General features: G+C 46.4%; 1 protein-coding gene across 3 annotated transcripts; it reads right to left on the bottom strand.

Annotated features, from left to right (window-relative positions):
• Positions 1-21408, bottom strand: LOC112262144 (oocyte zinc finger protein XlCOF6.1-like). 3 transcript variants are annotated; one of them, XM_042330226.1, is made up of 5 exons: positions 21211-21408; positions 19488-19719; positions 15179-15289; positions 2278-2342; positions 1-905 (listed from the first exon to the last, which is right to left on the bottom strand). In XM_042330226.1, exons 2-5 carry the CDS (start codon positions 19585-19587, stop codon positions 786-788), a joined length of 396 nt encoding a protein of 131 aa, XP_042186160.1. In that variant the 5' UTR covers positions 19588-19719; positions 21211-21408; the 3' UTR covers positions 1-785. The 3 variants fall into 3 exon arrangements, with proteins under 3 accessions (XP_042186160.1, XP_042186158.1, XP_042186159.1); XM_042330224.1 differs by having other exon boundaries at positions 1-2342; positions 21211-21406; XM_042330225.1 differs by having other exon boundaries at positions 1-2342; positions 19488-19694; positions 21211-21406.
• Between the last annotated feature and the right edge of the window lie 4939 nt (positions 21409-26347).

The following is a 26347-nucleotide window of genomic DNA, read 5'->3' as shown; positions in this document are numbered from 1 at the left end:
TTGACCAAACAGTTCCATATATCTTTAATAGATTGAATTCAAATATGTATCAATACTTGTCATTTTACACATGTTAACGATCTAACCATTGCCTCAAACCAGGTGTTATCCTGGACTGCACCCTCTTTCCACCACATCTGTTGCTGAAACCCAGATCCAAGCATTTATCGTCTCGACTACTGCAACTCACTACGCTCCAAATGGTGGCGAACTCCTCCCCCACACTGACATCACACTCGTTTCCCTTTAAGCCCCTCCCCCTTGGTTTCATGGTTTTGTTTCTTCCACAATGGTAAAAGCGACATTGAAAATAAGTCCCATGTATTATAATAAACAGGGACACTATCAATGTTGTCACCATCCAATGAATATATATATATGGATAAAACATCAAATACATTTAAGTGTTTTTGAAAATAACATACCTGGTTACCTGCATTAAGTACCAACTTCAGTTCTGCAAAACATAAGGCAGATTGTAGTTCTGGACGAGCCTTGTGAACAGAATACACGACAGTATCGTCCACATACAAGTGGAGGTTACAATTTCTTACAAACCAATAGTGTTTATATAGATAGTAAAAAGTACAGGGCCCAAAATCGACCCTGGGGGGCAGGGGCACCTTTAGTACTAAAGGAAACTTTACTTAACACCAGAAGTGTCCTCTCGGGCAGGTTGTTTTCGAACCAAATGCAGGTTGCCTGACCCAGGCCAATTTTTATTTAAGTAGGCAAGTCAGTTAAGAACAAATTCTTATTTTCAATGATGGCCTAGGAACAGTGGGCTAACTGCCTTGTTCGGGGGCAGAACGACAGAATTTTACCTGGTCAGCTCGGGGATTCGATCTGGCAACCTTCCACCTTCCGCCAAAATTGGTCAACACAACCGAAAGACTTCCACAGGTCTATAAAAAGGGCAGCACAATGTAATTGATCAGCAAAGACGTAGCAGATAAGTGTTCATAGCACTATAACTGATTCAATGAGGTGAAGCACTTCTCACAGTCAGTACAAGAGTACGACTTCTCTCCTGTACTTATTCGCTGGTGGTGTTTGACGGTACCCACATTCAGAACATTGATAAGGCTTTTTTTCCTGTGTGCACTCTCTTATGAACGGTTAGATGACTTGGTGAGGTGAAATCCTTCCCCACGTTTAGAGCAGGAGTAAGGTTTTATTCCTGTGTGTTTTACTTGCGAAGGTTCAGGCTGTCCAGATGAGATTCTTCCACACTCGTCAGATCATTAGTAAGGCTTCTCCCCTGTGTGCACTCTGATGAAGTGTTAGATTGCTTGATGTGGTGAAGCATTTCCCGCAGTCAGAGCAGCAGTAAGGCTTCTCGCCAGAATGTTTCCGCAGGTGTCTTTCAAGATATGATGGGAATGGGAAACTCTTCCCACAGTCAGAGCAGGAGTAAGGCTTCTCCCCTGTGTGAGTTATCCGATGAGAGGTTAGATGACTTGATGTGGTGAAGCATTTCCCACAGTCAGAGCAGGAGTACGGTTTCTCTCCAGAATGTTTACGCAGGTGTATTTCAAGATATGATGGGAATGGGAAACTCTTCTCACAGTGAGGACAGTGGTGAGGCTTCTCTCCAGTGTGTGTTCGCTGGTGCACATTCAAGCCACTCAGTTGCGAGAAACTCATCCCACAGACCGAGCAGGAATAAGGCTTCTCTCCAGAATGTTTTCGCATGTGTCTTTCAAGATATGATGGGAATGGGAAACTCTCCTTACACTGAGGACAGTGGTGAGGCTTCTCTCCAGTGTGTGTTCGCTGGTGCACATTCAAGCCACTCAGTTGCGAGAAACTCATCCCACAGTCAGAACAGGAATAAGGCTTCTCTCCAGAATGTTTACGCAGATGTCTTTCAAGATATGATGGGAATGGGAAACTCTCCTCACAGTGAGGACAGTGGTGAGGCTTCTCTCCAGTGTGTGATCGCTGGTGCACATTCAAGCCACTGCGTTGAGAGAAACTCATCCCACAGACAGAGCAGGAATAAGGCTTCTCTCCTGAATGTTTTCGCAGGTGTCTTTCAAGATATGATGGGAATGGGAAACTCTCCTCACAGTGAGGACAGTGGTGAGGCTTCTCTCCAGTGTGTGTTCGCTGGTGCACATTCAAGCCACTCAGTTGGGAGAAACTCATCCCACAGTCAGAGCAAGAGTAAGGCTTCTCTCCGGAATGTTTTCGCACGTGTCTTTCAAGATATGAAAGGAAAGGGAAAATCTTCTCACAGTGGGGACAGTGGTGAGACCTCTTCACTTTACTCACTTTCCGACGATGCTTGACTGAAGCAGGAAATGTCTCAACTTGGTCAGAGGAGTTAGGGGTCTCTCCTGTGTAAAATGACAACAGAACATCAAGTGAGCTGGTGAAACACAAATGCTTAATTTTTGCATCAAATTAAAAGAAAGCAATGTGCCCAATAAAGCAGTCCTGAAATGGGTTACTTACAGTAGGTTTCTCTGCTTTGGAACTAATGAGCAGTCATATTGACTGCAACATTCTAACAGTGTAATTTAATTAATTTCATATATGCTTTCACAATAATAACAACTTGGTTGTGTTTATGAACTTCTAAGGTAACATTAAAATATATTTAACTTTATTTCAAGCACAATAGCATATTCCTTTGTTACTCTGTAATAAACAAAACCACTAAAAACATGTGTTCAATCAATTAAATTCATGGAGCACCCTTTTGTTATGACTATGAAACAGAAAGTGTGTTGGAACAAGGTAAAAGCTTGTTTTTATAACGACAAAAACAACAAAACGCCCAAGATGCGCAGTCAAATGATAAACAATTTCCCCGCTCACACAGTGTACTTTAAGCAGGTTAGAGTAGACTGATAGAACTGCTTGGATGGACTGATATTAGGTTACATACCATTTTGAGATTTTTAAATATAGAAGATGCGCCTAGTTTCCTGAAGCGGGTCACATGTCGCGGGTCACAACTTCACAGGAGAGCTGTTTGAACGTAAACTTTTTTGGGGGGGGTAGAAATTCCTTCTTGAACGTGAACTTTCATGTGACTTATTTTGTACCTAAAGTTGCTGCTAGTCTCTTATGACCAAAAATAACTTCTGGACATCAGACCAGCGATTTCTCACCTCGATCTGGAAGAATAATGTTTCTTTAAAAACAGTCCGACGGGAAGGATATACTGCTTTCTCAGGAACGGGCCCAAATCCCTGTCATTTGCGATGGCGAAAAAAGGGGGCGGAGGTCGGGCTGCCTTCGGAGAATTCGTAGGCGAGTGAGTAAACTCCCACTGCCATCCTTTCTATTGGCCAACGTGCAATCATTGGAAAATAAAATGGATGTCGTACGATCAAGATTACACAACCAATGGGACATTAACAACTGTAATATTTTATATTTCACTGAGTCGTGGCTGAACGACGACACCAATAATATTGAGCTGGCAGGATTTTCTATGCACCGGCAGGACAGAGAAGCTATGTCTGGTAAGACGAGGGGTGTTTGTTTATTTGTCAATAACATCTGGTGTGCGATGTCTAATATTAAATAAGTCTTGAGGTAGAGTACCTTAGGTTGGTCTACAGCTTATCATATCTACCAAGAGTTCTCATCTATATTATTTGTAGCCGTCTATTTACCACCACACACCGATGCTGCCACTAAGACTGCACTCAACCAGCTGTTGAAGGCCATAAACAAACAAGAAAATGCTCATCCAGAAGCGGCGCCCGTAGTGGCCGCGGACTTTAATGCAGGCAAACTTAAATCCACCTCATTTCTACCAGCATGTCACATGTGCAACCAGAGGAGAAAAAAAACTCTAGATAACCTTTACTCCAGACACAGAGATGCACACATCTCTCCCTCACCATCCATTTAACAAATCTGACCATAACTATATCCTCCTCATTCCTGCTTACAGGCAAAAACTAAAGCAGGAACTACCAGTGACTCGCTCAATATGGAAGTGGTCAGATGACGCTGACGCTACACTACAAATGGCATTGAGGAGTATACCGCAGTCAAACCCAGCAGCGAGCTTCCCAGTGACGCGAGCCTACCAGATGAGCTAAATGCCTTTTATGCTCGCTTCGAGGAAAGCAACACTGAAGCATGCATGAGAGCACCAGCTGTTCTTAACAAATGTGTGATAACACTCTCGGTAGCTGATGTGAGCAAGACCTTTAAAACAGGTCAATATTCACAAAGCCACGGGGCCAGATGGATAACCAGGATGTGTACTCAAAGCATGCACGGACCAACTGGCAAGTGTCTTCACTGACATTTTCAACAGCTCCCTGTCCTCTCTCTGTAATACCTACATGTTTCAAGCAGACCACCATAGTCCCTGTAACCAAGAACACTAAGGTAACCTGCCAAAATGATTTTCGCCCCGTAGCACTCACGTCAGTAGCCATGAAGTGCTTTGAAAGGCTGGTCATGGCTCACATCAACAGCATCCTCCCGGATACCCTAAACCTACTCCAATTCGCATACCACTCAAACAGATCCACAGATGACACAATCGCACTCCACACTGCCCTTTCTCACCTCGACAAAAGGAACACCTATGTGAGAATGCTGTTCATTGACTACAGCTCATAGTTCAACACCATAGTGCCCACAAAGCTCATCACTAATCACTTCCAGAGGGACATCAGAGACTGTAACATTCTCTGCTTCACGGAAACATGGCTAACTGGAGAGACGCAATCCGAAGCGGTGCAGCCAGCGGGTTTCTCCACGCATCGCGCCGACAGAAACAAACATCTTTCTGGTAAGAAGAGGGGCGGGGGCGTATGTCTTATGGCCAACGTGACATGGTGTGATGAAAGAAACATACAGGAACTCAAATCCTTCTGTTCACATGATTTAGAATTCCTCACAATCAAATGTAGACCGCATTATCTACCAAGAGAATTCTCTTCGATTATAATCACAGCCGTATATATCCCCCAAGCAGACACATCGATGGCTCTGAACGAACTTTATTTAACTCTCTGCAAACTGGAAACGATTTATCCGGAGGCTGCATTCATTGTAGCTGGGGATTTTAACAAGGCTAATCTGAAAACAAGACTCCCTAAATTTTATCAGCATATCGATTGCGCAACCAGGGGTGGAAAGACCCTGGATCATTGTTACTCTAACTTCCGCGACGCATATAAGGCCCTGCCCCGCCCCCTTTCGGAAAAGCTGACCACGACTCCATTTTGTTGATCCCTGCCTACAGACAGAAACTAAAACAAGAAGCTCCCACGCTGAGGTCTGTCCAACGCTGGTCCGACCAAGCTGACTCCACACTCCAAGACTGCTTCCATCACGTGGACTGGGAGATGTTTCGTATTGCGTCAGACAACAACATTGACGAATACGCTGATACGGTGTGCGAGTTCATTAGAACGTGCGTTGAAGATGTCGTTCCCATAGCAACGATTAAAACATTCCCTAACCAGAAACCGTGGATTGATGGCAGCATTCGTGTGAAACTGAAGGCACGAACCACTGCTTTTAATCAGGGCAAGGTGTCTGGTAACATGGCTGAATACAAACAGTGCAGCTATTCCCTCCGCAAGGCTATCAAACAAGCTAAGCGCCAGTACAGAGACAAAGTAGAATCTCAATTCAACGGCTCAGACACAAGAGGTATGTGGCAGGGTCTACAGTCAATCACGGACTACAGGAAGAAACCCAGCCCAGTCACGGACCAGGATGTCTTGCTCCCAGGCAGACTAAATAACTTTTTTGCCCGCTTTGAGGACAATACAGTGCCACTGACACGGCCTGCAACGGAAACATGCGGTCTCTCCTTCACTGCAGCCGAAGTGAGTAAGACATTTAAACGTGTTAACCCTCGCAAGGCTGCAGGCCCAGACGGCATCCCCAGCCGCGCCCTCAGAGCATGCGCAGACCAGCTGGCCGGTGTGTTTACGGACATATTCAATCAATCCCTATACCAGTCTGCTGTTCCCACATGCTTCAAGAGGGCCACCATTGTTCCTGTTCCCAAGAAAGCTAAGGTAACTGAGCTAAACGACTACCGCCCCGTAGCACTCACATCCGTCATCATGAAGTGCTTTGAGAGACTAGTCAAGGACCATATCACCTCCACCCTACCTGACACCCTTGACCCACTCCAATTTGCTTACCGCCCAAATAGGTCCACAGACGATGCAATCTCAACCACACTGCACACTGCCCTAACCCATCTGGACAAGAGGAATACCTATGTGAGAATGCTGTTCATCGACTACAGCTCGGCATTCAACACCATAGTACCCTCCAAGCTCGTCATCAAGCTCGAGACCCTGGGTCTCGAACCCGCCCTGTGCAACTGGGTACTGGACTTCCTGACGGGCCGCCCCCAGGTGGTGAGGGTAGGCAACAACATCTCCTCCCCGCTGATCCTCAACACTGGGGCCCCACAAGGGTGCGTTCCGAGCCCTCTCCTGTACTCCCTGTTCACCCACGACTGCGTGGCCATGCACGCCTCCAACTCAATCATCAAGTTTGCGGACGACACAACAGTGGTAGGCTTGATTACCAACAACGACGAGACGGCCTACAGGGAGGAGGTGAGGGCCCTCGGAGTGTGGTGTCAGGAAAATAACCTCACACTCAACGTCAACAAAACTAAGGAGATGATTGTGGACTTCAGGAAACAGCAGAGGGAACACCCCCATCCACATCGATGGAACAGTAGTGGAGAGGGTAGCAAGTTTTAAGTTCCTCGGCATACACATCACAGACAAACTGAATTGGTCCACTCACACAGACAGCATCGTGAGGAAGGCGCAGCAGCGCCTCTTCAACCTCAGGAGGCTGAAGAAATTCGGCTTGTCACCAAAAGCACTCACAAACTTCTACAGATGCACAATCGAGAGCATCCTGGCGGGCTGTATCACCGCCTGGTATGGCAACTGCACCGCCCTCAACCGTAAGGCTCTCCAGAGGGTAGTGAGGTCTGCACAACGCATCACCGGGGGCAAACTACTTGCCCTCCAGGACACCTACTGGCTTCACAGTAGGTATGGTGTTCTTTGGATGCAACTCAGCATTCTTTGTCCTCCAAACACGACGAATTGTGTTTTAGAGTTTGAAGTGTGACTGTTTGAGGTTGTGGACAGGTGTCTTTTATACTGATAACAAGTTCAAACAGGTGCCATTAATACAGGTAACGAGTAGAGGACAGAGGAGCCTCTTAAAGAAGAAGTTACAGGTCTGTGAGAGCCAGAAATCTTGCTTGTTTGTAGGTGACCAAATACTTATTTTCCACCATAATTTGCAAATAAATTCATTAAAAATCCTACAATGTGATTTTCTGGATTTTTTTTCTTCTCATTTTGTCTGTCATAGTTGAAGTGTACCTATGATGAAAATTACAGGCCTCATCTTTTTAAATGGGAGAACTTGCACAATTGGTGGCTGACTAAATACATTTGCCCCACTGTATATCCAATAGTTCCTCCCGACTGTATGTAATAAAACCTAATATTTTCTGGGATAACAATGTAAGAAATAACACAAAAAAAATACTGCATAGTTTCCTAGGAACGTGAAGCGAGGCGGCCATCTCTGTCAGCGCCAAGTCTGACCTCCTCCCTATAGGCTGTCTCGTCGTTGATCAGGCCTACTACTGTTGTGTCGTCTGCAAACTTAATGGTGTTGGAGTCGTGCCTGGCCATGCAGTCGTGGGTGAACAGGGAGTACAGGAGAGAACTGAGCACGCACCCCTGCGGGCTCCAGTGTTGAGGATCAGCATGGCAGATGTTTTGCTACCTACCCTTACCACCTGGGGGTGGCCCGTCAGGAAGTCCAGGATCCAGTTGCAGAGGGAGGTGTTTAGTCCCAAGATTCTTAGCTTAGTGATAAGCTTGGAGGGCACTATGGTTTTGAACGTTGAGCTGTAGTCAATGAACAGCATTCTCACGTAGGTGTTCCTTCTGTCCAGGTGGGAAAGGGCAGTGTGGAGTGCAATAGAGATGGCGTCATCTGTGAATCTGTTTGAGCAGTATGCAAATTGGAGTGGGTCTAGGGTTTCTGGGATAATGGAGTTAATGTGAGCCATTACCAGCCTTTCAAAGTACTTCATGGCTACGGACGTGAGTGCTACGGGTCTGTAGTCATTTAGGCAGGTTACCTTAGTCCCTGTGCCCAAGAACACAATGGTGGTCTGCTTGAAGCATGTTGTTATTAGACTCAATCAGGGACATGTTGAAAATGTCAGTGAAGGCACCTGGCAGTTGGTCAGCACATGCCCGGAGAACATGTCCTGGTAATCCGTCTGGCCCCGCAGCCTTGTGTATGTTGACCTGTTTAAAGGTCTTACTCACTTCGGCTACGGAGAGCGTGATCACACAGTCGTCCAGAACAGCTGATGCTCTCATGCATGCCTCCGTGTTGCTTGCCTCAAAGTGATTTGGCTCGTCTGGTAGGCTCGTGTCACTGGGCAGCTCGCGGCTGTGCTTCCCTTTTGTAGTCTGTAATAGTTTGCAAACTCTGTCACATCTGACATGCATTGGAGCCATTGAAGTACGATTCAATCTTAGCCCTGTATTGACGCTTCGCCTGTTTGATGTTTCGTCAGAGGGCATAGCAGGATTTCTTATAAGCTTCCAGGTTAGAGTCCCGCAACTTGAAAGCGCCAACTCTAGCCTTTAGCTCAGCGCAGATGTTGCCTGTAATCCATTGCTTCTGGTTGGGGTATGTACGTAGTCACTGTGGGGACGACATCCTCGATGCACTTATTGATCAAGCCAGTGACTGATGTGGTGTACTCCTCAATGCCATCAGAAGAATCCCAGAACATATTCCAGTCTGTGCTAGCAAAACAGTCTGATTGTATACATAACACCACCTCATCCATTCTTCCAAGATGGCGTAGCAGTAAGTCGTCCTGTCTCGTCGTGTCCCTGTATATATCGTCTATTTTTCGTTTTTTACATATTTTTCTTCAAAAACATTTTGCTAAACCTAAGCTTCCAAATACTCTCCTACAACCCGCCTCACCCAATGTAGCTATTTTTCCTAAAGTATTTATATTTACTTCGGAACCGGAACCCCTCAACTGAAGCTAGCAAGCTAACCACCAGCTATGCTAGCGGTCTTCAGCTAACCGGTCATCAGCTAAGCTAACCTTTAGCTCGGAAAGCTCTCGCCAGCTCGAACAACGCGACTCTAACCAGAGCATAACGGACCTATTTATTTTTTCATCCCCGGACTCATCCCTGGATTCCCACCGCAAACGGAACATTTCAGCTGGATCTTCACAACCAGCTATCTAGCTAAACCGCAACCCCGGATGATTACTCCTGGCTAGTGCTTCCACCCACTTAGCGTGAAGCTAGCCCGGCCAGCGCACCTGTGCTACCACCGTAGCATACTCCTGGGCTACAATACCCGGGCCCACGACCGGTCTATCGATGTCACCGCATGAAGAGGAATAAACAGACTCACCCCATCGCGACGTCCCCTAAAGGCCAACTCTCTAGCCCTCGCTATCTCCCTGCTTGCTAAACTCGGCCTGCTAACTGCTAGCTTGTCTAGCCCCGGTCCGCTAACTGCTACCTTGTTTAGCCCGGGCCTACGAACTGTTAGCTTGTTAGCACAGGCCTGCTAACTGCTAGCTTGTCTAGCCTGGGCCTACGAACTGTTAGCTTGTTAGCACAGGCCTGCTAACTGCTAGCTTGTCTAGCCCGGGCCTACGAACTGTTAGCTTGTTAGCACAGGCCTGCTAACCGTCTGAATCGCCGCGTCCCAAACACTCACCGGACCCATATCTACTTTCTATCTCTTCTTGATTTTTAATCTGTTTATACCTTTCCGGAAACCTGCCTCACCCAATGTGATACGGAATCGCTATTATTTTTAATTTTTAGAACACACTCAAGAACCTCCAGAAGCTAACCAGCTAACTAGCTACAAGCTATTTAGTCATTGTTAACTTTTTTTTTCTCAACCTGGATAACACTCGCCAGTCCAGCTTCCCTGCCCCATCCACCGCTGCCCCCTGGACACTGATCTCTTGGCTACATAGCTGACGCACTCTGGACTGTCCATTAATCACGGTACTCCATTCTGCTTGTTTATGTTTTATCTGTCGGCCCCGTTGCCTAGTCAACGCCATTTTACCTGCTGTTGTTGTGCTAGCTGATTAGCTGTTGTCTCACCTACTGTTTAACTAGCTTTCCCAATTCAACACCTGTGATTACTGTATGCCTCGCTGTATGTCTCTCTCAAATGTCAATATGCCTTGTATACTGTTGCTCAGGTTAGTCATCATTGTTCTAGTTCACAATGGAGCCCCTAGCTCTACTCTTCATACCCCTGATAACTCCTTTGTCCCACCTCCCACACATGCGGTGACCTCACCCATTACAACCAGCATGTCCAGAGACACAACCTCTCTCATCATCACCCAGTGCCTGGGCTTACCCCCGCTGTACCCTCACCCCACCATACCCCGCACTATGCCCTGAATATATTCTACCATGCCCAGAAACCTGCTCCTCTTATTCTCTGTCCCCAACGCTCTAGGCGACCAGTTTTGATAGCCTTTAGCCGCACCCTCATACTACTCCTTCTCTGTTCCGCGGGTGATGTGGAGGTAAACCCAGGCCCTGCATGTCCCCAGGCACCCTCATTTGTTGACTTCTGTGTTCGAAAAAGCCTTGGTTTCATGCATGTCAACATCAGAAGCCTCCTCCCTAAGTTTGTTTTACTCACTGCTCTAGCACACTCTGCTAACCCTGATGTCCTTGCTGTGTCTGAATCCTGGCAGGAAGGCCACCAAAATTCAGAGATTTCCATACCCAACTATAACATCTTCCGTCAAGATAGAACTGCTAAAGGGGGAGGAGTTGCAGTCTACTGCAGAGATAGCCTGCAAAGTAATGTCATACTTTCCAGGTCCATACCCAAACAGTTCGAACTACTAATTTTGAAAATTACTCTCTCCAGAAATAAGTCTCTCACTGTTGCCGCCTGCTACCGACCCCCTCAGCTCTCAGCTGTGCCCTGGACACCATTTGTGAATTGATCGCCCCCATCTAGCCTCAGAGTTTGTTCTGTTAGGTGACCTAAACTGGGATATGCTTAACACCCCGCCAGTCCTACAATCTAAGCTAGATGCCCTCAATCTCACACAAATCATCAAGGAACCCACCAGGTACAACCCTAACTCTGTAAACAAGGGCACCCTCATAGACGTCATCCTGACCAACTGGCCCTCCAAATACACCTCCGCTGTCTTCAACCAGGATCTCAGCGATCACTGCCTCATTGCCTGTATCCGCTACGGAGCCGCAGTCAAACGACCACCCCTCATCACTGTCAAACGCTCCCTAAAACACTTCTGTGAGCAGGCCTTTCTAATCGACCTGGCCCGGGTATCCTGGAAGGACATCGACCTCATCCCGTCAGTTGAGGATGCCTGGTCATTCTTTAAAAGTAACTTCCTTACCATTTTAGATAAGCATGCTCCGTTCAAAAAATGCAGAACTAAGAACAGATACAGCCCTTGGTTCACCCCAGACCTGACTGCCCTCGACCAGCACAAAAACATCCTGTGGCGGACTGCAATAGCATCGAATAGTCCCCGGGATATGCAACTGTTCAGGGAAGTCCGGAACCAATACACGCAGTCAGTCAGGAAAGCTAAGGCCAGCTTCTTCAGGCAGAAGTTTGCATCCTGTAGCTCCAACTCCAAAAAGTTCTGGGACACTGTGAAGTCCATGGAGAACAAGAGCACCTCCTCCCAGCTGCCCACTGCACTGAGGCTAGGTAACACGGTCACCACCGATAAATCCATGATTATCGAAAACTTCAATAAGCATTTCTCAACGGCTGGCCATGCCTTCCGCCTGGCTACCCCAACCTCGGCCAACAGCTCTGCCCCCGGCAGCTCCGCCCAAGCCTCGCCAGGTTCTCCTTTACCCAAATCCAGATAGCAGATGTTCTGAAAGAGCTGCAAAACCTGGACCCGTACAAATCAGCTGGGCTTGACAATCTGGACCCCCTATTTCTGAAACTTTCCGCCGCCATTGTCGCAACCCCTATTACCAGCCTGTTCAACCTCTCTTTCATATCGTCTGAGATCCCCAAGGATTGAAAGCTGCCGCAGTCATCCCCCTCTTCAAAGGGGGAGACACCCTGGACCCAAACTGTTACAGACCTATATCCATCCTGCCCTGCCTATCTAAGGTCTTCGAAAGCCAAGTCAACAAACAGGTCACTGACCATCTCGAATCCCACCGTACCTTCTCCGCTGTGCAATCTGGTTTCCGAGCCGGTCACGGGTGCACCTCAGCAACACTCAAGGTGCTAAACGATATCATAACCGCCATCGATAAAAGACAGTACTGTGCAGCCGTCTTCATTGACCTTGCCAAGGCTTTCGACTCTGTCAATCACCATATTCTTATCGGCAGACTCGGTAGCCTCGGTTTTTCGGATGACTGCCTTGCCTGGTTCACCAATTACTTTGCAGACAGAGTTCAGTGTGTCAAATCGGAGGGCATGCTGTCCGGTCCTCTGGCAGTCTCTATGGGGGTGCCACAGGGTTCAATTCTCGGGCCGACTCTTTTCTCTGTATATATCAATGACGTTGCTCTTGCTGCGGGCGATTCCCTGATCCACCTCTACGCAGACGACACCATTCTATATACTTTCGGCCCGTCATTGGACACTGTGCTATCTAACCTCCAAACAAGCTTCAATGCCATACAACACTCCTTCCGTGGCCTCCAACTGCTCTTAAACGCTAGTAAAACCAAATGCATGCTTTTCAACCGATCGCTGCCTGCACCCGCATGCCCGACTAGCATCACCACCCTGGATGGTTCCGACCTTGAATATGTGGACATTTATAAGTACCTAGGTGTCTGGCTAGACTGCAAACTCTCCTTCCAGACTCATATCAAACATCCCCAATCGAAAATCAAATCAAGAGTCGGCTTTCTATTCCGCAACAAAGCCTCCTTCACTCACGCCGCCAAGCTTACCCTAGTAAAACTGACTATCCTTCCAATCCTCGACTTCGGCGATGTCATCTACAAAATGGCTTCCAACACTCTACTCAGCAAACTGGATGCAGTCTATCACAGTGCCATCCGTTTTGTCACTAAAGCACCTTATACCACCCACCACTGCGACCTGTATGCTCTGGTCGGCTGGCCCTCGTTACATATTCGTCGCCAGACCCACTGGCTCCAGGTCATCTACAAGTCCATGCTAGGTAAAGCTCCGCCTTATCTCAGTTCACTGGTCACGATGGCAACACCCATCCGTAGCACGCGCTCCAGCAGGTGTATCTCACTGATCATCCCTAAAGCCAACACCTCATTTGGCCGCCTTTCGTTCCAGTACTCTGCTGCCTGTGACTGGAACGAATTGCAAAAATCGCTGAAGTTGGAGACTTTTATCTCCCTCACCAACTTCAAACATCAGCTATCTGAGCAGCTAACCGATCGCTGCTGCTGTACATAGTCTATTGGTAAATAGCCCACCCATTTTCACCTACCTCATCCCCATACTGTTTTTATTTATTTACTTGCTCTTTTGCACACCAATATCTCTACCTGTACATGACCATCTGATCATTTATCACTCCAGTGTTAATCTGCAAAATTGTAATTATTCGCCTACCTCCTCATGCCTTTTGCACACATTGTATATAGACTCCCCCCTTTGTTTTCTACTGTGTTATTGACTTGTTAATTGTTTATTCCATGTGTAACTCTGTGTTGTCTGCTCACACTGCTATGCTTTATCTTGGCCAGGTCGCAGTTGCAAATGAGAACTTGTTCTCAACTGGCCTACCTGGTTAAATAAAGGTGAAATAAAAAATAAAATAAAAAATCTATCACTGATAGTGATATTGTTTGTACTGTATATTATTCATATTGAATATCTATTTCTACTATGCAATATTTATAAAATATTTTTATCTGGACACTGTTTAACTGGAATTGTTCCTTATTGTAGGCTACTACTTTTAGTCTTAATCTTTACTACACTACTCACTCTTGAGCACATGACCTCACATGTGAATCCTTAAAGAGATGGGTGGCGCTAAGGCTTAAGGTGTGATTAATGCTGAATGGGTGTCGACAAAGGAGAGCTCTCCAGGAGGTATCAAAGCATTCAAAGGCCATTTTCTCAAAAGTGAGGTTACAAGTTTATCAACTTTCAAAGCATAATTACTTTCCCATTGTTCCTCAACTGTAGTGTATGATATACAATGTTGTAGCTCTACTTTTATCCAATGTAAAAAAATTATTATAATAATCCATTTCAAATGTTGTTTCATAAGACCGATTTGAGCTGGGTCGGTCACATGTACCAATACAATAGAATGGACTATCCTGTTCTTCATTCACAATTGTCGATTCCATAATTATGCATTGTTGACTTTAGCGATTATAGTGTTGAAGACCCACTCCAGCCTCCCTAGAGCCTAATGTAGCACCTGATTTCATTAACAATAGTACCTCAATAGGTGATCCAGGTGGACTTAGCACAAATGTGTGTGTGTGTGGAGTCACATCAGATCTTCTTAAGAGCATATCTAATTTGTAAAAATGTGTAGAAAAATATCTGAATTAGGCTGCGTTTTCGGGCCATTTGTTATCAAGTGGCCACTGGTTGGTGTGGGCAGCAGGTAGCCTAGTGGCTAGAGTGTTGGGCCAGTAACCGAAAGGTTGCTGGATCTAATCCCAGAGCTGGTAAAAATCTATCATTCTACCCCTGAACAAGGCAGTTAACCATCTGTTCCCCGGAAGGCCGCCATTGTAAGAATTTCTTAACTGACTTGCCTAGTTAAATTTTTTAAAAGGCGCAATTGTCCTACATTGCCCCTCTATTGTTCTCGCAAGAAAGAAGGGAAACCGATGATATCAGACCACCTCCTTGACTTGCCAAACTCTTGAATTTTGCAATTGTTGAAAAAAAATCTAATAAAAACTATTTTGCTCAAAACCTCAAATGCACTGCATTTACAAGCATTTCACTACACCCGCAATAACATCTGCTAAACATGTGTATGCGACAAATAAAATGTGATTTGACTTGGAATGTCTTTTTTTTTTTTTTTTTAATAGCTGGAGTGGGACTTTAAACTGTGACGTCAACTAATGTGTTCCTGGATCCTGACGGGCCTAAAAAACTAGATCAAACCTGCTCTTACCATGATCAGATTCCCCAAAGTCATCCTTCTCCTCTTCTTTAAAGGTGACATTCAGCCCCAGTGTTTGACTGCTGTCTGCCACCTTCACTGACGCCATCTCTGGACTCTCTTCTGTGTAAATGAGAACAAGGAAAAGGTTAAACTATGTTAACTTGCATTGAGGAAATAAAATAGATACTAAAACCATGTAGCAAAGTGGTTGGCGAGCAACTAAATAACCCAAGTATGTCCTTTTAAAATGCCTGGTGTCCCAACCCAACGTGTCCTAACCCCAGCCCCACGTGTCCTAACCCCAGGCGTCCTAACCCCAGCCCCACGTGTCCTAACCCCAGGCGTCCTAACCACATCCCCAGGCGTCCTAACCCCATCCCCAGGCGTCCTAACCCCAGGCGTCCTAACCCCATCCCCAGGCGTCCTAACCCCAGGCGTCCTAACCCCAGCCCCAGGCGTCCTATCCCCAGGCCCCAGGCGTCCTAACCCCAGCCCCACGTGTCCTAACCCCAGCCCCACGTGTCCTAACCCCAGCCCCACGTGTCCTAGCCCCAACCCCAGGTGCCCCAACCCCAGGTGCCCCAACCCCAGTTGCCCCAACCCAAGTGTCCTAACCCAAGGCGTCCTAACCCCAACCCCAGGTGTCCCAACCCCAAGCGTCCTAACCCCAAGCCCAAGCGTCCTAACCCCAACCCCAGGTGCCCCAACCCCAGGCGTCCCAACCCCAGGCGTCGCAGCCCCAGGCGTCCTAACCCAAGCCCCAGGTGTCCTAACCCCAGGTGTCCTAACCCCAACCCCAGGCGTCGCAACCCCAGGCGTCCCAACCCCAGGCGTCCCAACCCCAGGCGTCCCAACCCCAGGCGTCCCAACCCCAGGCGTCCCAACCCCAGGCGTCCCAACCCCAGGCGTCCCAACCCCAGCCCCAGGTGTCCTAACCCCAGCCCCAGGTGTCCTAACCCCAGGTGTCCTAACCCCAGGTGTCCTAACCCCAGCCCCAGGTGTCCTAACCCCAGCCCCAGGTGTCCTAACCCCAGCCCCAGGTGTCCTAACCCCAGCCCCAGGTGTCCTAACCCCAGCCCCAGGTGTCCTAACCCCAGCCCCAGGTGTCCTAACCCCAGCCCCAGGTGTCCTAACCCCAGGCCCCAACCCCAGGCCGCAACCCCAGGCGTCGCAACCCCAGGCGTCGCAACCCCAGGCGTCCCAACCCCAGGCGTCCCAACCCCAGGCGTCCCAACCCCAGGCGTCCCAACCCCAGGCGTCCCAGCCCCAGGTGTCCCAACCCCAGGCCCCAGCCCCAGGTGTCCCAACCCCAGGTGTCCTAACCCCAGGTGTCCTAACCCCAGCCCCAGGTGTCCTAACCCCAGGTGTCCTAACCCCAGCCCCAGGTGTCCTAACCCCAGGTGTCCTAACCCCAGGTGTCCTAACCCCAGGTGTCCTAACCCCAGCCCCAGGTGTCCTAACCCCAGCCCCAGGTGTCCTAACCCCAGCCCCAGGTGTCCTAACTCCAACTGTCCTAACTCCACGTGTCCTAACCCCAGGTGTCCTAACCCCAGCCCCAGGTGTCCTAGCCCCAGGTGTCCTAGCCCCAGGTGTCCTAGCCCCAGCTCCAGGCGTCCCTACCCCAGGTGTCCTAACCCCAGGTGTCCTAACCCCCCAGCCCCAGGTGTCCTAACTCCAACTGCCCTAGCCCCAGATGTCCTAACCCCAGCTCCAGGCGTCCCTACCCCAGGTGTCCTAACCCCAGCTCCAGGCGTCCCTACCCCAGGTGTCCTAACCCCAGCCCCAGGCGTCCTAACCCCAGGTGTCCTAACCCCAGCCCCAGGTGTCCTAACCCCAGGTGTCCTAACCCCAGCCCCAGGTGTCCTAACCCCAGGTGTCCTAACCCCAGCCCCAGGTGTCCTAACCCCAGGTGTCCTAACCCCAGGTGTCCTAGCCCCAGGTGTCCTAAGCCCAGGTGTCCTAAGCCCAGGTGTCCTAAGCCCAGGTGTCCTAAGCCCAGGTGTCCTAAGCCCAGGTGTCCTAAGCCCAGGTGTCCTAACCCCAGCCCCAGGTGTCCTAACCCCAGGTGTCCTAACCCCAGCCCCAGGTGTCCTAACCCCAGGTGTCCCCAACCCCAGCCCCAGGTGTCCTAACCCCAGCCCCAGGTGTCCTAACCCCAGGTGTCCTAACCCCGGCCCCAGGTGTCCTAACCCCAGGTGTCCTAACCCCGGCCCCAGGCGTCCCGGCCCCAGGCGTCCCGGCCCCAGGCGTCCCGGCCCCAGGCGTCCCGGCCCCAGGCGTCCCGGCCCCAGGCGTCCCGGCCCCAGGCCCAGGCCCCAGGCGTCCCGGCCCCAGGTGTCCCGGCCCCAGGTGCCCCAGGTGTCCCGGCCCCAGGTGTCCTAAGCCCCCAGCCCCAGGTGTCCTAACCCCAGGTGTCCTAACCCCAGCCCCAGGTGTCCTAACCCCAGGTGTCCTAACCCCAGCCCCAGGTGTCCTAACCCCAGATGTCCTAGCCCCAGCCCCAGGTGTCCTAACCCCAGCCCCAGGTGTCCTAACCCCAGCCCCAGGTGTCCTAACCCCAGGTGTCCTAAACCCCAGCCCCAGGTGTCCTAATCCCAGGTGTCCTAACCCCAGCCCCAGGTGTCCTAACCCCAGGTGTCCTAGCCCCAGCCCCAGGTGTCCTAACCCCAACCCCAGGTGTCCTAACCCCAACCCCAGGTGTCCTAGCCCCAGGTGTCCTAACCCCAGCCCCAGGTGTCCTAATCCCAGACGTCCTAAATGAAAAATAAGATAACATCTTAAAAATAATGTAACCAATCTGTCTCTGACTAAAAGTACAAAAATATGAAAACCAGCAGACACTTTGGCCCTTGAGAACCAGAACAACACTGGAGTAACAGCTGTTGATAGATGGCCGGGTGTAGTCATTAGTGCACGCGGTAGCAAACAGTTTGGCCTGATGCAGATCATTTTGCAATGGAAACCGTTTATTCAAGGAACCAAACGGAAGTAAACAGAAGCAAACGCAACAAAACAGGGAGGGACCTGCCTGAAATGTGTCCAATAGAAACTAATTTACATTGCAGAACGTTTTAGTCATTTTATTTGCCTCTAAAACGTAAAGTTCTGAGCAATTCTTTTTTTACATAAAATATTGTAAAAGCGCCAACAATTCAGCTCCAAGTGATTTTAATTTTGGAAATCTGTTACAAAGAATTCCCACGCATTATAGAGATATACTGTATGTGATTGTATATAAACGTAAGCAAGGTTTTAGTCATATCTGTTTGGGCTTCTTGCGTCAATTTGCGGTCTACAAATTATTTGTAGTTTTGTTTCCCTGGCCATCCGCTCAAGAAAATAAAATTGTCCCACAGCAGACTCTAGTTGATGACCCCTGAAGTAAACGGTTTCCGTTGCAAAACGTTTTGCAACAGACCAAATGTTTTGCTACAGTCTGGGCCGAACGAATACACTCCTGCCGTCCTACCTTGGTTGTAACCACTGTTGATTAAACCCTGCTCTGTCACCTGGGTAATCATCCTATTCCCATGATGAACCCTGCTCTGTTACCTGGGTAATCATCACATTCCCCATGATAAACCCTGCTCTGTTACCTGGGTAATCATCACATTCCCCATGATAAACCCTGCTCTGTTACCTGGGTAATCATCACATTCCCCATGATAAACCCTGCTCTGTTAACGTGTAATCATCACATTCCCATGATAAACCCTACTCTGTTACCTGGGTAATCATCACATTCCCATGATAAACCCTGCTCTGTTACCTGGGTAATCATCACATTCCCATGATAAACCCTGCTCTGTTACCTGGGTAATCATCACATTCCCCATGATAAACCCTGCTCTGTTACCTGGGTAATCATCCTATTCCCATGATCAACCCTACTCTGTTACCTGGTAATCATCCTATCCCCATGATAAATCCTGCTGTTACCTGGGTAATCATCACATTCCCATGATAAACCCTACTCTGTTACCTGGGTAATCATCACATTCCCATGATAAACCCTGCTCTGTTACCTGGGTAATCATCCATTCCCCATGATAAACCCTGCTGTTACCTGGGTAATCATCACATTCCCATGATAAACCCTGCTGTTACCTGGGTAATCATCCTATTCCCATGATAAACCCTGCTCTGTTACCTGGGTAATCATCCTATTCCCATGATAAACCCTGCTCTGTTACCTGGGTAATCATCACATTCCCATGATAAACCCTGCTGTTACCTGGGTAATCATCCTATTCCCATGATAAACCCTGCCGTTACCTGCGTAATCATCCTATTCCCATGATAAACCCTGCTCTGTTACCTGCGTAATCGTCGCATTCCCAAATCTTCACTTCCTCTTCTATATCTTTTGTGATGATATTCAGCCGGAGAGTTTGACTGCTTTCTTTCACTGATGCCATCTCCTCCTGCGGTGCCCAGGGAACTTCTTTGTCACAATCTGGACCCAGTCAGTATAGGCTTGGGCTCAGTGTGGAAGGAGAGCAGCAGGCTGGTTATCCTCGCTGTCCTAAAGTAAAGACCAGATAAACAACCTGTAAAAGGAAAAAATGTCATTTGCTGGCTTGTTATCTAGCTAGCGCACACATTCATTGTTTTCTGAGGTAACAGTCATTTGATCAACGTTGCTATGCTAATTTAGTTTACTGTATGGGGCCTCAGCTGGCTAAACTAAGAAATAAAAAGTCTAAAATTGCAAGGTAGCTAGCTATTATTCGGGTTTGTTTTTTAGCTGAACCAGTATATGGGCAGAGGAGGAGATAATGAATATATGACGAGTCACAACTCTAGCCCAGTTAGGTACCATTTAATTTACTGCCGCCGTGCCCGGAATGTACGTCCCAAAAATGTCTAAATAAACATTTACGAGCGACAGGAAAATAATTGTCTGAAAAGGGGGCATAAACCAAATTCATTTTTTTTTTGGCACCTCCAATAAGCGTTGATAGATTAGGTACATGGCATACTTGGTCTAAAATAACAGATTATTTCCAGACAAGGCTTTTTTTTTTCAGTTACTTGTAAATTTGTATTTAGACCATTTTTGGAAGTACATACCAGGCGTGAAGGTAGTAAATGACACTAGTCGCTCAACGAATGCCAATATTTTGGTAAGTAACAAACGTATATTGACATAACACTTGCAGAGCGGTCTAATGGGAAAATGAATGGTAGCTAACTGGGGACTGAATGGTAGCTAACATGGTGTATATTCATTATGTTTTACAACAGAAGCAGTTTACTGTTACCTGGGTTTACTCAGTTTATTATCCATGCATAGTCATTTTACCTCTGTAAAGTATATTACCTCAATTACCTCGACTAACCAGTGCCCCCGCACATTGACTCTGTACCAGTACCCCCTGTATATAGGCTCACTATTTATTATTTTGTTGCTCCTTAATTGTTTTTCTATTTCTCATTTTTTACTTCGGCTTATTTTAGTAAATACTTTAATTGCATTGTTGGTTAATTAGGGGCTTGTAAGTAAGCTTTTCACTGTAAGGTTGATCATCTGTTGTATTCGACGCTTGTGACAAATACAAATGAGATTTTTGTTTAATTGCCAAATGAACACAGATCAAATCGAGCGAAACGGGTAGGGACCCTAGCTACCGAAATTTGTTCAATGTAAACTCGTTTTCGTTGCAGAACATTTTCCCGTTTTGAGTAAACTGTTTGTTGCAACACGTTTTACAGCAGACGAAACGTGTATCTACCAATCCACGGTATGAATACATTCCCAAGTAAAGAAGCAAAACAAAGCAAACGAAACTGGGAGGGACATAACTGAATTTGTGCAGGTTTTAAGTCACCATTTCCCTCTAACTACAGCACATTTGGTTCAGCTAACGTTAGGTCGTTACATATTTCCCCATTTTGTTATTAGAAAACGTACGTGGTGACCGTTTTTAATGTATTGTTTGTTCACTTTAGCTACGAGTTGAGTTAACATTAGTCCGCTAACTGAAGGCCCTGTCTGGCCATTTGCCCTGCTGAAACACACTTCTCTGTAAGGTTCTTACCTGAGGCCTTGCTTCGCTAAAACGGAATAAAATCAAATTAAAAATGCTTATTTTGAATCAAGTGTTTATTGTTCAACGAATAAATTGTTATTTACGCGTGGATATCTATTCCAAAAGGATCGCACACAAAAGAGATGACAATATGCGCATTTTTCTTTTTCGACAGACTAGGCGTGTTTCAAACTACACAAACGTAGACCGACGGTCGCCACCTGTGTGCTGGAGTGTGAATCACATATAATACTCAGGTTGTGGTCATTTCATTTAGAACAAAATGTGATACTGGATCATTCTCATTCGAAAGTGTGAAGTCCTCAAACTAAACAATATTTTGATTACACATTAAAAGGATTGACTTTAGCCAGAGTATTTCTAACCATCAAGTTCTCTAAGGCTGTGTTAACACAGGTAGCCCAATTTTGCACTAATTGGTCTGTTGACCATCGGATATCTTAGACAGAGGCGATTAAACATGTTTTTGGGCTACTTCTAAATTGCACCTCATTTCATACATAAAATATATGGGGCGGCAGGTAGCCTAGTGGTTAGAGCATTGGGACAGTAACCGAAAGGTTGCTAGATCGAATCCCTGAGCTGCCAAGGTAAAAATGTGTCGTTCTGTCCCTGAACAAGGCAGTTCCTAGGCAGTCATTGTAAATAAGAATTTGTTCTTAACTGACTTGCCTGGTTAAACAGAAATGTGACCATGTTTCTTGGCCCAAGCAAGTCTCTTCTTGTTATTGGTGTACTTTTGTAGTGGTTTCTTTGCATCAATTTGACCGTGAAGGCCTGATTCACACAGTCTCCTCTGAACAGTTGAGATGTGTCTGTTACTTGAACTCTGAAGCATTTATTTGGGCTGCAATTTCTGGAGTCTGGTAACTCTAATGAACTTATCCTCTGCAGCAGAGGTAACTCTGGCTCTTCCTTTCCAGTGAGCGGTCCTCATGCAGCCAGTTTCATCATAGCGCTTGATGGTTTTTGTGACTGCACTGCAAAGTTCTTGACATTAACCGAATTGACTGACCTTCATATCTTAAAGAAATGATGGACTGTCGTTTTTTATTTTATTTGAGCTGTTCATGCCATAATATGGACTTAGTCCTATTTGGTATATGGCCATCTTCTGTATACCACCCCTTCCCTGTCACAACACAACTGATTGATTCAAACGCATTAAAGAAGGAAAGAATTTCCACAAATAAACTTTTTTTTAACAAGGCACACCTGTTAATTGAAATGCATTCCAAGTGACTACCTCATGAAGCTGGTTGAGAGAATGCCAAGATTGTGCAAAGCCCTCATCAAGGCAAAGGGTGACTACCTTGAAGAATCTAAAACATATTTTGATATGTTTAACACTTTTTGGTTACTGGTTACTACATTCCATATGTGTTATTTATAGTTTTGACGTCTTCGCTATTATTATCCAATGTGGAAAATAGTAAAAATAAAGAAAAACCCTTCAATGAGTAGATGTGTCCAAACTTTTGACTGGAACAATACCGTTCAAAAGTTTGGGGTCACTTAGAAATGTCCTTGTTTTTGTCCATTAAAATAACATAAAATTGATTAGAAATACAGTGTAGACATTGTTAATGTTGTAAATGACTATTGTAGCTGGAAACGGATGATTTAAAATAAAAAAATAAATTAATATCTACATAAGCGTACAGAGGCCCATTGTCAGCAACCGTCACTCCTGTGTTCCAATGGCACGTTGTGTAAGCCAGTCCAAGTTTATAATTTTAAAAGGCTAATTGGTCATTAGAAAACACTTTTGCAATTATGTTACAGTAGCACAGCTGAAAACTGTCGTGCTGATTAAAGAAGCAATAAAACTGGCTTTCTTTAGACTAGTTGAGTATCTGGAGCATCAGCATTTGTGGGTTCGATTACAGGCTCAAAATGACCAGAAACAAATAACTTTCTTCTGAAACTCATCAGTCTATTCTTATTCTGAGAAATGAAGGCTATTCCATGCGAGAAATTGCCAAGAAACTGAAGATCTCATACAATGATGTGTACTACTCCCTTCACAGAACAGTGCAAACTGGTTCTAACCAGAATAGAAAGAGGAGTAGGAGGGCCTGGTGTACAACTGAGCAAGAGGACAAGTACATTAGAGTGTCTAGTTTGAGCAACAGACACATCACAAGTCCTGAACTGGCAGCTTCATTAAATAGTACCCGTAAAACACCAGTCTCAACGTCAGCAGTGAAGAGGTGACTCTGGGATGCTGGTCTTCTAGGCAGAGTTGGAAAGGAAAAGCCATATCTCAGACTGGCCAATAAAATTAAAAGATTAAGATGAGCAAAATAACACACAGTGGACAGAGAAACTCTGTCTAGAGGGTCAGCATCACGGAGTCGCCTCTTCACTGTACAGTGCATTTGGAAAGTATTCAGACCCCTTCCCTTTTTCCACATTTTGTTACGTTACAGCCTTATTTTAAAATGGATTAAAACACTTTTTTTCATCAATCAACAAACAATAACCCATAATGACGAAGTGAAAACAGATTTTTAGAATGTTTAGCAAATTTATACAACATAAAAAACAGAAATAACTTATTTACAGAAGTATTCAGACCCTTTGCTGTGAGACCTGAAATTGAGCTCAGGTGCATCCTGTTTCAATTGATTATCCTTGTGATGTTTATACAACTTGATTGGAGTCCAATTCAATTGGAAATTATTTGGAAAGGCACACACCTGTCTATATAAGTTCCCATTCTTGACAGTGCATGTCAGAGCAAAAACCAAGCCATGAGGTCGGGGCACAGATCTGGGGAAGGGTACCAAAACATTTCTACAGCATTTAAGGTCCCCAAGAACACATTTGCCTTCATCTTTCTTAAATGGAAGAAGTTTGTACCCACCAAGACTCTTCCTAGAGCTGGCCACCCGGCCAAACTGCGCAATCGGGGGAGAAGGGCCTTGGTCAGGGAGGTGACCAGGAACCCGATGGTCATTCTGACAGAGCTCCAGAGTTCCTCTGTGGAGATGGGAGAACCTTCCAGAAGGACAACCATCTCTGCAGCACTCCCCCAATCAGGCCTTTATGGTAGAGTGACCAGACGGAAGCCATTCCTCAGTTAAAGGCACATGACAGCCCACTTCGAGTTTGCCAAAAGGCACCTAAAGACTCTCAGACCATGAGAAACAAGATTCTCTGGTCTGATGAAACCAAGATTGAACGTTTTGGCCTGAATGCCAAGTGTCACGTCTGGAGGAAATCTGGCACCATCCCTACGGTGAAGTATGGTGGTGGCAGCATCATGCTGTGGAGGTGTATTTCAGTGGTAGGGACTGGGAGACTAGTCAGGATCGAGGCAGAGATGAAAGGAGCAAAGTACAGAGAAATCTTTGATGAAAAACCTGCTCCAGAGCGCTCAGGACCACAGACTGGGATGAAGGTTCACCTTCCAACAGGACAACGACCCTAAGCACACAGCCAAGACAACGCAGGAGTGGGCTTCGGGACAAGTCTCTGAATGTCCTTGAGCGGCCCAGCCAGAGCCCAGACTTGAACCCGATCAAACATCTCTGGAGAGACCTGAAAATAGCTGTGCAGCAACGCTCCCATCCAACCTGACAGAGCTTGAGAGGTTCTGCAGAGAAGAATGGCAGAAACTCAAAAAATACAGGTGTGTACTTATGTAAATGTAATATTTCACTTTATTTTGTAAATAAATGTGCCAAAATGTTCTAAAACCCTGTTTTTGCTTGGTCATTATGGGGGTATTTATTGTAGATTGATGTGGGGGAAAAAATCTATTTAATCCATTTTAAAATAAGGCTGGAACATAACAAAATGTTGAAAAAGTAATGTGCCATGTGTATGTAGATGGGAGGAGTATTATACAACAGCTGAGCCGAAATTGTGGTGGTGAACATGCACCCGAATTTCTGAAGTGTCCTGTTAGGAGACGTTGAGAAGAGTGGAAGAAAGGAGGGAAGTTGAAGAAGTAATGGTAGTAGAGACACAATATCATATTCCTTGTCAACAGATGGATCCTGTTGCATGTTAAGGTGGACTTTGTTGTGTTTATTTCTTTGGTTATCAACTGCATCGCGCGCAAACGGAGAGAATCTGAGAAATTAAGCATAATTGTGAGTGCTGCTGAGCGTTTTTGGGGACTCGGGAATACTGTTGATGAATGCTCCGTCTGTGTAAGGATGGGATTTGAATGTGACTGAAATGGGATGGTTGTTTGATTTATTTATTTGTATATTTTGCATTATCCCCCCTCCCCTTCAGCAATGGAACACATGATTGTTTGTTTTGTTTCAATAACCCGTAGAGTAGGTGGCGGCAATACACCAATAGGTGTAGTCTGCCATAAAACCTCAAAGAAAGAAGTACTCGGTCAGATCTTTTCAGTGGAGAGAAAGATGGCGGAAGAGGATGCTGAGTTCGAATTAGGCAGCGAATGTTCTGAATGGACAACAGTAGTAACGGAAACTGAATTGAGAAAAACATGGTAATTGTCTACAACTGGAACAGTAAATGATAACGAATCGCTTCTTGAGTAAGGATGCGTTTGTTGTGTACCTCGCTTTGAAGCGTCAAATTGTGAAGTATGCGCTTGGAAAAGTGGAGTCTGTTAGAGGGACCAGGAGTGGTCTTATTTAAATTACTTTTATTTCTGAAGAGCAGAGGAAGATTGCAGTGGGCCTCAAAAGAATCTGGACAACAGAAGTTTTGTGTTTTGAACTTCGGAGTAGAGACACCCATCAAAAGAGTCATCTCAGGGGTGACGACGGATGTTCAGGTTGAATACCTGAAAATAATTCCTGGTGTGGCTGGTGCCCGGAGTCTGACCCGCTGGGTGAATGGAGGAAAAATAATAAAGTATGGCAGTCCTGTTGTTTTTTGATAAAGAGCAAATACCTACGCATGTAAAGCTTGGTTATTGTTATGTTCTGTTAATTGCTGATGTCCCCTTTAAGAATGGCGCAACCTTGGTCATGCGCAGTGTTGTTCTATGTTATTCTGGAACCAACTCGTTTTAGTAAATGTGAAGCTCCAGTTAATTTCTTTGCATTCAGAGTCTTTCTTATTTTATAAATAAGTAATAAGAGCTAAGACACTACAGTTATGTAAGAGCTTTCGTCCCCAGACCACTGCAGTG

Source organism: Oncorhynchus tshawytscha, linkage group LG11 (genome assembly GCF_018296145.1).
Source record: "Oncorhynchus tshawytscha isolate Ot180627B linkage group LG11, Otsh_v2.0, whole genome shotgun sequence".
NCBI classification, from domain to species: domain Eukaryota; kingdom Metazoa; phylum Chordata; class Actinopteri; order Salmoniformes; family Salmonidae; genus Oncorhynchus; species Oncorhynchus tshawytscha.
This window is presented reverse-complemented; position numbering and strand designations above follow the sequence as displayed.